This window comes from Cryptotermes secundus, unplaced genomic scaffold (genome assembly GCF_002891405.2).
Source record: "Cryptotermes secundus unplaced genomic scaffold, Csec_1.0 scaffold49, whole genome shotgun sequence".
NCBI classification, from domain to species: Eukaryota; Metazoa; Arthropoda; class Insecta; order Blattodea; family Kalotermitidae; genus Cryptotermes; species Cryptotermes secundus.
The window spans coordinates 4161706-4174407 of record NW_019744106.1 but is presented as its reverse complement, the minus strand read 5'-3'; the positions used below and the strand labels follow the sequence as shown (position 1 = coordinate 4174407).

The following is a 12702-nucleotide window of genomic DNA, read 5'->3' as shown; positions in this document are numbered from 1 at the left end:
ACAGCCGGAGAAGAGTACGAAATGATGGAAAGTGTGTACGGTAGTGATTATTTTAGTCGCTCGAACAATTTCGATGGTATGCTGTATTTCGTGACGGCAAGGAGGACATTGAAGGCGCTCCACCTGCATCAAAGCCGAGAACAAGTAGCACTGAAGAAAATGTGAAAACAATGATCGAAATCCTTGCATCAGACAGATGTGTTTCTGCAAGACTAATTGAGGAGCTTTTTGGAATGCCACAAAGAACTGTGCATCAAATTTTGACCGAGGATTTGGGCAAACGGAAGGTCTGTGCGCGGTTTGTACCGCACGCGCTGTCAGGCGATGAAAAGCATGCCAGAGTGGAACACTGCAAAGACATGTTACGATCGGCCCAAAGTGATACAAAATTTACAAAATTGATTGTTACTGGTGACGAGACATGGTGTTTTCAATATGAGCCTCTCACAAAGCAGCAGAGTGCAGCGTGGTTGAGAAAAAAGAAGCCGAAACCTAAGAAAGTGCGCATGGAAAAGTGTCGAGTAAAGACATTGAGACACTGCTAACCGTTTTCTTCGATTCCAAATGAGTAATTCACAAGAAATTTCTGCCAGAAGGTCAAACAGTGAATTATGATTATTATTTCGGAGTCCTCAATCGTTTGTGGGCGAGAATTCTTCGAATTCGACCTGAATATCGAGAGCAAGGTTCATGGTCGCTCCTCCACGACAAAGTTCCACCCCACAAATAGAAGATCGTGCTCGATTTCTTGGTCAGAAAATGGATCACAGTCCTTGATCATCCTCCGTATTCGCCAGATTTGGCTCCAGCAGATTTCTGGTTGCTCCCAAAAGTAAGTTGGCGATGAAAGGAGACCGTCAAGACACCATCCAGGACATCCAAAAGGAATGTACCGTAGTTTTAAATGCGATTCCACAAAAGGAGTACAGTGACTGTTTTCGAAAACTTTTCAATCGATTCCAGCTATGTATTTATTCAGAAGGACACTATTTTGAATAAAAAGAGTGAAATTTTGGAAATAATTCACGTCTTGTATTTTTAATAAACACAGTCCTATCAGAACCTGGATACACTGTGTACATTCGAGCACTGACTAAAAGGAATGAATCAGAAGCTCTTCCTCTTATATCAGTTCAGCCAACAACGCACAGGTTCCCTTCACGTTTGCCTTGCCTAGAAATCTCCGTGGTCTTGCATAGACGAACAAACATTTATAAGTGAAATTCCTTCAATCAATTCTGTAAATGATCTGTACTGAAACAATGAATTTTCTTATGTCTTGTGACTTTCGTAAGAATTCAGTCTTGAATACCAATGTTCCATTATTTATCGCCATATTTTTTGGCTGATGAATTAAACGGTTGCCAAGCAATGAGACAGCAGTTGGCTTTAGCAAAGTGCAAGTTTCACTAAGTGAAAGTACACAGTGTCAAATGAAACAGGGGTTCCACTGAACCGGCAGTTATGATAATGAGAACATGTGAAAAGTGGTGAGGAAATGTGGGAGAAGAACATAAACTGAGGTGTTCAAGAAAAGGGTGCTGAGGAGAGTGTTTGGATATAAGAGGGAGGAACTGAGATGAGGCCGAGGAAAATTGCGCAATGAGGAGCTTCATAATTTTGGCTCATCTATAGTTTCTCCCGCTGTAAATTTAACGATACTTTCAGCGTCGAGACCACACAGCAGCCGATCAAATTTTGCTAGACAGACCAAAACAAGAAGGATGATATGGGCATGGCATGTAGCATGCATGGAAAATAAATTTTATATTGTAGCATGTAGACCCGCTACTAAGTAATGACTCTGTAAACAATGCCCGTTTCTAGCGAACAGATTCCTAACAAACGCCAAGGGACTGGCTTGAAAGAGGCTTTTTCTGCGCGGCCTACGCTGATGGCCGCTTACGCAACAACGGTTACAGCAACAGAGGAATGGTGTTTTCTGTGTGGTCCATGCCTAAGTGTTATAAGTAGGACAGTTAGTATACCACGTTCAGTTGCGTAAGTAGAGTGGAGTGAAGTGCATTTGTGAGTCAGAGAACTGCTTCGGATCAGTCTTTGTGAGCTGCTGCTGTGAAAGTTGATACCTGAGACAGGGAACAGCTCGGGAACCCAGAGGAAGTTTAACGTCCGCCAATGGACGTCTCGACCAGGCAACAACTAGTGAAGACAGCAGACTGAGAATATACAGTGCGTGCTGTAGTGTAAATCAGTGATAGTGCTATAGTTACGATATGTGTATGTTCAATAAATCAAATTAGCAACCCAATACCCGTCTGCTGTATGGAAACTTGTCGCAGAATATGGAAGAAAGAGACCATTGAGAATATTTGGGCTTAGATGCGAAGAAAAGAAGAACTAAATCTGGAGCATATGGGGTGCGACAGTGTGGACAAACAGATCTGGTTCGGGAGAGACACCAGTTGCAGGTTCCTGTGAACACGATGCTCAAACTTCAGGTTTCATAAAACGCTGGAAATATTTTTAGTGATTGATCAATTCTCGGCTTCTCAAGATTCAGTTTCGTGGAATTAGATAACGAAATCATTTCACTGATCTATTCCTGTTCCTAAGCATGGGAGACCTCTGATCCAAGAAACAAACAAGCTCAACAAATGCTGATCATTTCAAATACAGCAATACCTCGCATAGTCCGGCTTCACTATAGTCTGGTTTGAAAATTTCAAAACAAACTAAATTTTAATTGAGCAAAATAAAAGTAAATTCTAAAAAATTAGTACACAAAATTATTTTTAATACATAAATGATCGGGGTTTTCCCTTTATACAGTCAAGTCTCTTTTTGTGCGGTTTATTTTATGTGGTTTAAAAGTTATACGATGCGATATATATTTAATTTTTTTCTGGGGTTCCCCGTTCTATATGTATGTACCTATGCTCGGGTCATTCATTCTTGAGCTCTGACAGTTATTGCTGGAGGAGGTGGGGAGAGCACTACTTTAGCGGAATTTTGGAAGAGCTACATCAGAAACGTTATCGAAAATACAGGCGAAGCGTGGCATGAATTAACTGCAAGCAATATGAGGGCAGTATGGAAACATATCATACCACATTGTGCAAATGATTTCATTGGTTTTGAAACTCATTTTGCTGAAGTCACTAATAACATAGTGGAAATTGGACAACAACTTGGTTTCAATGAGTTAGATTGAGTGCATCAAATCGAACACTAATGAACTAGATAATGAAACACTTATTAACATAGATGAACAACATGCTTATGAAGAACGGGAGGACAACTTAGACAACGACGACTGTGTTGAAGTGCCTGCACGAGAATTAACAGCTGAACAATTATCAAAATTTATTGGAATGGTTGAAATCTTATCAGAGCATATTATTGAAGTTGATCCCAATATTGAACGTAGCCTTACAGTTCGCCGAACGATAAACAATGAAGTCGTTGCTACAAAGGAATGTATGAAGAGAAAAGGCCAAAGAAGGAAAATGTGCAGACATCAATGTTGCAATTTTTAGAGAATAAAAATGAATTGCGAAAAACATGAATTTTTTAAAATTATTTCTAATAAAGACATTTGAATTTATAAATCGCGTTTTGTCTATTGAAAGAAGGAGATTTTTCTGCACCAATTATCATTTTTGTATGTATTTAGTTCCTCGATTAGTCCGGTTTCAAACAGTCCGGGATATTGGCGGATCCGATTACCCGGACTATGCGAGTTATTGCTGGATTTGAGTGTGTTATAGAACGCGAAAAATGGGACATCTGCGTTCCAAAACATAACGTCTGAACTTCAAAAGGCATATCTGTCCCTGACATTTGATTCAGTCTATACGTGATAAAGGCAGGTCACCGTAGCTGAGCGGTCTTAAGGTTCGGCGACACAGCGCTACGCTATGTTCGCTACGTACGCTGTGTACACTGAGAAGAAGGTAACATAGGGAACATAGTGTACGTAACGTACGGAAGTCTGTGTGGCCAGTCACATTGGGAATAAAGGGAGATATTTTTCTGTTCGTATAGCGAACATAGCGTACGTAGCGCTCTGTGTGCCCGAACCTTAAGGCATGCACTGTCTTTGCTCGCTCGGAAGCGCGGATCGTGGGTTCGAATCCCACTCAGGGCATGGGTGTTTGTGTACAGGTAGAGGGCCTTGTGACGAGCTGATCACCCGCCCAAGGAGTCTTACCGAATGTCTAAGATCTAGTAATCAGAAGTGAAAAGGATAGTTTGATGGAGGTAGGCCAAGGCACAAATTTGAGCTGTAGCGCCAAGGGGAAGAATTAAACGATAAAGTCATGTGTCATATCTGAAAGTTTTGCAATACATTATAACGTACAGTGGGCTCTCCGTTAAATTTCATAGTACTGTTAGCCAACACACACGTACTGCCTTGTAGTTATCTGTGAGTGACTGCGATAAGAGAAGTTGATAGCGATACTTGCCAGTCTATTGGAGTCCCTAGTCTGCAGCAAGTCTGTGAGGACGATCGCCTGGCGACCCGAAGATGAACTTCTGCCGTTTCCAACTGCTTTTCCTTGTCGGAATCATACACACTTGTGCGTATGTATAACTTCTTGCAGACAGTGAGCTGAGTTTATTTTGTTGTACGAGTATTTATTGAAAACGTATTTATTTGCCTCAGTCCTGTAGTAATACGAAATCGAAATGTTGGAGAGTTAGAACGCAAAGCGGTGGAACCGGTGATTGGCTGGCCCTCCCGTGTATACGTTTCGAAATTTTCAGATGAATAATATTTTTTATTTCAGCTGTTAATATTAAGATTACGGATTTCTGAAGTGTTACCCCGTGTAGTTTGATACATGGGTGGGAAATTTAGTAAACCCCGAAACCTGAAGCGATAGGATCCTGCAAATCGTTGGTGCAAATGTACCAACCTACAGGATGTCTGAGAAAGAGTGCATATATTATACATATTTTTTGTTGAGAAAGAGCTAGGGAAGTACAATTTTCCAGCTGCTCATGAAACTTTTTCTCCACCTTCCTCCATCTACACTTTTCTCCATTTTACTGCTCTTCAAACTCAGCTCCCTTTGTTGCTCGCTCGATGTACGAACGTCCGGTATTCAAATGCATTGAAAGCTTTGCCACACGTTGGGGTTGCAATACCTTCCACAGAATGGGCGATGCTTATCGCACGTAGAGCTTTGAGAATTCCAGTGTCGTCTGGTGAAAACCGTAACTTTCTTGCTCTGTTCATTTTCTCAATAAAAGTGTTTACAATGTGTGCACTCATTCTCGGACATTCTGTACATTAAAAAAGACGCAATATTCATCAATCCACATATCACTTAATACGCGATAACTGAGTATCAGCATTCTCTTGTCGTAGTGGAGCACAAAATATCCGCAGGAGTCACTGAGAACACATAGATTAGAAGAACATTACTTTGAGCCTACCCACAAATGTGCATTTGCTTAGTGACAGTTACCTGAGATACCAAGGCGTGTTAATTACTCAGAAATACTGTAATTCCCGTTGACAGTTCCTAGGAAGGACTCACGGTCTCTCTTTATTTTGCCATTTAACAATTCATTAGGCTTCAGTTGTAACATTAAGTTTTATAACTGCCCCGCACTTCTTTGTGCCATTTTATAACTGCATTTCCTTTATGGAAGGCCACGCGCTAACGTAGTTGGTTGAGGCACTATGCTACAAGCCGGAAGGTTGCGGGTTCGAGTCCCGATGAGGTGGATTTTTTCAAGTTACCTGATCCTTCCAGCTTCAATATGGCCCTGAGGTCGACTCAGAATCTAACAGAAATGAGAAACAGGAATCTTCCTGGAGAAGGGAGGGGGGTAAAGGCGACCGACGCTTAAGGCTGAAAACCTCACCGCCATCTGTGAGCCGATTATGTAGAGAAAATGTGGGAGCCTCGGCGTCTCACAACCTTATGGGCTTCTATGGCCTGCTACACGGATAGCTTTACCTTTTTTTTTCTTTTATGGGCCGTCGATGTCGTCACGCGTGGTCCGCCTTTTATTGTCGCCGTCTCCTCGCCATTTTTGGGCGCCGTTGGGTTTAGGAATCGTAAGCGATAGGGGTTAGAGACGTGGGAACGGTGGTGGGACTACTATTAAGTCGGTCAGTAAAAGAGTTCTTTCTCAGAGGTTAAGGAATCCTGCTTCGGCGAGACAGTCTTCGCCAAGAAGTTTACTAGATCACAAGTAACGCAACACAGAGCCACATTAATTCACACTTCAGCACTTCTAGGATACCTAATCAGTCCCTTAAGACTGATATCATTTTCACTTGTATCACTATCCTGTGATAACACAGACTTATGGGACTAAGAGACTCGGATTTTTTTATCTAGCTTGCAAGAAAACTGGTGGACGACTCCTCTTGCAAAACGTCATTTGAAGTTAACTAGCACTTGCATCATATGACATAAACCTCGTCGTAATTCAACTTTGATTGACTGGCCAACTACGGGGTCCACAAAGCTAATTTACACAGCCTGTAGAATTGGCATAATTAATTTAAATACTTCAAGAGCCTTCTAACAGATTCTGAAAGCTTCTAGAAACTTGGCTGCTGTAACTGCCACATATATCACGCTAGCTGTCTTGAGATGTGTCGGGCCACAAGAGACTTATCTAAGCGTTCCTTGTTAATAATTCTCAGGTTAAGTATAGCAAGAACTGACCATATATCACTATTAATAAAAAAATAATATTAAGTCTTGAAATATCAATATATTTGAGATTATATAATTACTGGTAATATGTATAAATGACTCTGGGAAGGAATGATCGGTTACGATTTCAAGGTCATTAAAATAGCAAGACCACAAAAATACGATTTTTTTTTTTCAGGATGGCACTGTTAAGAATCTAATCTTGTCGTTTGACATGGCCCTTGAGTTCAAATGCAAGCTCTCTCAAGAAAAGCAGTTCCTTTGATCTTTTCATCTCTCTCACCCATGCTCTCATCTTCCATATCGTCCGTGTCTTTTTCTCCTCCCCCCTCTCTCCTGAATTTCCTTCCCATCCCTCTAATTTTCCGTTCTCTCATCATTCAGATATTTAGGCTCCGTTAAAGGGATCAGATGTGCCGGTCACGGTAGCCGATTGGTCTAAGGCAGGGGTCTCCAAACTTTACGAACCGCGGGCCACATTAGGTAATTCAGCACTTTCAACGGGCCGGATAAAAAGAGAAATTAATAACTCTAGGTATATGAGTTTTACTGAAAGCACAGAATTTCATATACTAAATATAAAGTACGTGAAAATAAATTATCGTATATTAATGATAACAGACAGTAGCAGCAAATGCTCATATTTTCATCACAAATTATATTAAAACAATTAATGTGAATTATGGAACTCTTTTTGCATTCTTAAAATCTGATTAAATTGAAGTTCAAATTTTGAAACGCTAATCACAAGTAGCGACTTTAAAAGTTCATCGGGTAAATTTGCCCTGTATTTCGACTAGATCTACTTCATCTGGGAAAAAAGTCTGTTCACACTGATACGTCGTCCCAAAAATGGAGATAAATTTACAAGCAAATTTCTTTAAATTTGGAAATTGCCCAGAGTTCACAAATATATAAAATTCGATCAAAATTCCTTCCTTGTATTTGTCTTTAATATGATAATTTTCCTGAAGTTCAATAATTTCCATTTGAATTTGACTTGGGACATCTGCAGCATCACAGTCAAACGGATTTTGAAACAATCTAATTTCCTGAGCACTGACATCCAAATCACCAAATCGCTTCCGAAATTGTTCTTTCAAATCTAAAATGACTAAATTTGCAAACGAGGAATGAAATTCTGCTTCACCCTTTTTATGCAACTCTGCACAGTATAGCATATGGACAAAGTTAAAATTTTTCACTTGCCTTTCCAGAAGTATCAACTTTGCTCTGAATGCCTTGATAAGTGCAAATAAATCACAGACTAAGTTATTTTCACCCTGCAACTTTAAATTCAAATGGTTCATATTGTTTACCAGATCAGCAAAACTGCTAATTTCCAAAGTCACTTGGTATCTGATAAACGTGGTTCGTGATGGTTTTTCTTGGTAAGAAATATATCAATTTCATTCCTGAGCTGAAAGAAGCGCGAAAGAACCTTTCCACAGCTAAGCCATCGAACTGCAGTATAATATGTCAGGTCAATAAGCTCAGAATCACATTTACCAGTACTCATTGGAAAATTAGTTCAATTGGCGCATTTCTGCACAATTCTTTCGCGGGCCGGATAAAATCACATCGCGGGCCGCACGTGGCCCGCGGGCCGTAGTTTGGAGACCCTTGGTCTAAGGCATGTACTGTTTTCGCTCGCTTGGAAACCGGGATCTTGGGTTCGAATCCCACTCAGGGCATGGATGTTTAGTTTGTGTGTGTGCATTTTTCTGTGTTTGTGTACAGGTAGAGGCCTTGCGACGAGCTCATCACTCGCCCAAGGAATCCTACCGAATGTGCAAGATCTAGAAAAACCGAAGTGAACGGAGAAGTTCATGGAGGTAGGCCTAGGCCCACTGGGCTGTAGTGCCAAGGAAAAAAAAAAAGGGATCAGATTACTGTCGCCCAAAGCATGTCATTAGGAAGATTTATTATACATAATCTGCTGAATCTAATTAAAAAATAATTTTAATTTTACTTTAGAAATCTGTCGTTAGTTTTAACCTACTCATCAGACATATTTATATGGAATTTGATATAAAGCAATATTAGCTTCAAACTTCGATCTCAGTACACTTGCTTGTTTTTGCAAAGAATTGCCAGTTTCATCATAAATAGTGTATCCCTTCGCGAAATTTTTCATCTCCCCGTGATTTCTGAAAAGTTGTTGGTGTGTTGAACAAGAGGTGCCAGTAGCATTCATTATATAGATTTATATAAGTGTTGCCCTTGACAAAAGCTGTCAGTGGGCTATGTTATCTTAACATATTACAGCGCTATAGTGACCCACTACTGTCCGCAGAATGGGTTGTATGGACATATTGAAGAATAGGGGTTCGGCCACCACCGTTAGTAGGCTCTCGTATTTGTACATATGTCAGTATTGCACTGGAGTTATGCTGTCAGCAGCCTGTTGTTTGTATAAATTTCCAATAACTTATTTCAGGTTTTGCCTTGGAATGTTACAAGTGTCCAGTCGATATGAGGGATGTCTTTCATTGTAGCGATCCGTTCGAAAATAGAAGTTTCAAAAGAACTTGTGAAAAAGAAGAGGATGTCTGCCTCAAGGTGTCAGTCAGAGGTGAGATAACTCTGTAGTCACGTGATTCTGCTTCAGGGTTGCATCTAGAGTCCAATGACGGGATTTGAAAAATAAATTATAGGAATCATAGGAGTCTGTTCCAAGGCAATAGTCATATGGATGTTACAGAAACCCAAAGACGAATACAGCATCTCTGGATGTCTGCTCAAGAGAATAAACGGAAGTTACTTATGGAAATCTGAAAGTCAAATAAGGACTCACGAGGCGTTTTTCTTAATTCATGATAGTAGTGAGGAGCAAGATACAGGACCCTCGAAGTTAAATACAAGAGTCATGGGAAGTGTTTCCCACAGAAAGAGCCACAGATGAGTTAGACAACCAAGAATGCTAAGGGGGATGTTACACAGGTCTCATAGTCATTAGAGGAATCATGGGATGTCTGTCTGAGGGTAGTAGTCAGAGGCAAGTTAACTACTCAGAAAGTTTATGGAGAAAATTGCAGACACAGCAGAGAAATGTGACAGTCCCAAGTAGGAACTGTAAATTACTGTGTAGTATGATGAAAAACTTAATCGAACTTTGAAGACCTGATGAAAACTCCTGCTCTTAGAGAACCCACCTGTAACCCTCCATTATTTAAAATTCTTCGTAACCAATTGTAAACAGTTATACTACTGAAGTCATATTAGATTTGAAATTATATTTTTGCCCTATACTGTAAATCACAGGAAATTTAAGGGCTCACGAAGGCGAAAGCAGGAAGCACAACAGATAAATTTGTTATTTCTTTGTAAAAACTACAAATTACTCCAAATGTTTGTGAAAACTCCAATCGAGTTTCGAAGACCCAATATTTACTCTCCTTGTCAGTAAAAAAATTTTGGTTACCATGTCTGTCTTAGATTGTTTCTGACGTGTTCTAAACAATTACGCCCCTCCGACATACGGTAGCCCCGTCAGGACCCTTTATTCTGATAAACTTTTTCTGGAAATCATCACTTCTCTGCCCACGCATTAGGCAAGTTACATGTTTCGTGCAATGGCATCTGTTTCGAGTACTTGCTATAATTTTTCTTGAGTGAAATTCGGAACCCTTTGTTATTCTAATTCACACTACATTGTTTAAAAATGTAATTGTAATTTCTGTTGCTGCAACAAGAAAGGGATATTTTTGTTAAAACTAAAATTGGTACCTGACTTTGCACTCCGTTTGTTTTTTGCCGCTTATTTGCAACGCCGGTTAATATTCCTCAGTCACAACATCCTGTACACCTGATGACGGCCGGTTAGGCCGAAACATGTAGTGACAATAAAGAGAAAAGACGAGAGAATATTAACCGACGTTGCACACAGACGGCAAAAAAGCGGAACGCAAACTCATATCTACGCAGTGCAACAGGATATTGCAGTTTAATATTAAAGTTGTCATGTTGTTTATGTTTTTCTGTAAAACGTAAAACTGTGATTCCCAGTTGGTTTTGAAAATGTCTTCCCTACCTACTTTGGTATTGAAATATTCTAACAAAATTTTCTTTTGTTATCTATGGAAATTGTCAAATACTAGTCGTGATTCATCAGATAAGCCATTCTTCAGGTCATGAGATTTATCTTCCTTTGGGACAGCAACATTCAGAACGATGATATCAAACCATTGACCTCTTAGTATTATGTATGACATCCTATCACTAACAAACTCTAAGGCCGCGCCATAGCTCAAGCGGTTAGTCGCTGGCTTCCCACGGCGGCTGCCCGGGTTCGATACCGGGTCTTGTCAAGTGGGATTTGTGGTGGACAAAGTGGCGCTGGGGTAGGTTTTCTCCGAGTACTTCGGTTTCCCCTGCCAATCTTCATTCCACGAATTGCTCCACAATAACCCTCGCCTATCATTTGGGGCTGGTACAATAGGCCAGAAGTGGCCGCAGTACAAGGGACTTAGTTCCACCCCAATAGCAATAAAAAACTCTACCCTCTTAACTGCAGATACGGCTCTCTTATGTACAAATAATCGTGTACCTAAATCATCATTCTCATTCCCCTTCCCATTGACAAATGCTGGTTCGGTGCCACTCCTGTCCCATTTGACACCCTCTACTGTAATAAATCTTACTTATATTTTGATATTTCCCTCGCATTGTCATGAGCGGACCTGCCATGAATATACAATAATCCAAATACGAAGTCTCACACAACGTTTCCACAGCTTAGATCGCTTTTTCAAAGAATCCGTTCAAATTATTTTGTAAGGTGAGGAATGGTTAGCTCCACACCCAACCCCAAAGCTGAAGGATCGCCTCTTGTTGTCTGTCTGTTCCTACCTGTTCAATATATTCGCAGCTACCCTCCATAGAGTCCGCACCATGAGGACGCGCCATGCCGTGGTGGAAAGTGACCCACATAGCATGGAAATATCCCAGCCCATAGAATACAGGTTTTAATATTTTCTGTACTCAACAGGAGGGAGTAATCATTTAGAGGAAAGAGGATGCGCAAACAGGAAGACAGTGGACACAATATGCAACAGAGTGAAGCAGAACTTTCTTCCTGAAGATGTCATTTGTGCAGTCTGCGAAACAGATCTCTGTAATGCCTCTCAAAGGAGGGATGCGGCGAGTTTGCTGTACATATTGCTTCTGAGTTTCATAATCATATTCATGTATAAGGGATGACGATGTATCTTGAATTAGCAAGGCCACTCCGTCTGAGGTACCCTTGTGTTGATTTTTACTAACTTCAGCCTACGCAGTATTTAGAAAACTGAGAGAACTGGTCTGTAAGCATTTAGAACTAGAAGAACGTCATCAGTGGAAATTAAAACCACGAGAATTTTCCACTAATTTCATATACGAAAATGAGAGTTTTACTTAGTATAAAGACTCTGTATATGTGGGTGTAATTACTATTGTAACATTTATATTTATGTGTTTATTGAAATTGGAGGTTTCCGATTATGAATAGAAGTATGCGATCTTACTGTCAAATTTTCCTTTCGATAAGGAGAAAATTCGCCGGTCACGGTAGCCGAGCGGTCTAAGGCATGTACTGTCTTCGCTCGCTTGGAAACCGGGATCATGGGTTCGAATCCCACTCAGGGCATGGATGTTTAGTTTGTGTGTGTGCGTTCTTCTGTGTTTGTGTACAGGTAGAAGCCTTGCGGCGAGCTGATCACCCGCCCAAGGAGTCGTACAGAATGTGTAAGATCTAGAAAAACCGAAGTGAACGGAGAAGTTCATGGAGGTAGGCCTAGGTCCACTGGGGCTGTAGTGCCAAGGAAAAAAAAAGGAGAAAATTCGATACTGACTGTGCACTTTACGGAGGATAGGTCACGTAGACACGAATTTACTCAGTCCGAACAACAGTTGTAATTAACATGAACAAATTAATCTGGAGTATCTTGTTTACTCCTCAGTCACAGAATTTTTCTTGTGCATTCCTTCAACTTTGGGCTCCGTGTCCACGAACAGCTGTGGCACGCGGCCTTCGTTGCTTGACTCTGAGAACCACTGGTTAAATTAGAACGTTTCT

The 12702-nt window shown here is 40.6% G+C and overlaps 2 protein-coding genes across 2 annotated transcripts in view; both read left to right on the top strand.

Moving 5' to 3' along the window:
• Window positions 1-12702, top strand: part of LOC111874363 (potassium voltage-gated channel subfamily KQT member 4) — a 1139978-nt gene that overhangs the window by 128294 nt on the left and 998982 nt on the right. The gene's annotated exons all lie outside the window — the stretch shown is intronic.
• LOC111874337 lies at window positions 4450-12218 on the top strand. Its single transcript, XM_023869751.2, has 3 exons — window positions 4450-4541; window positions 9085-9219; window positions 11635-12218. Exons 1-3 carry the CDS (start codon window positions 4490-4492, stop codon window positions 11844-11846), a joined length of 399 nt encoding a protein of 132 aa, XP_023725519.1. The 5' UTR covers window positions 4450-4489; the 3' UTR covers window positions 11847-12218.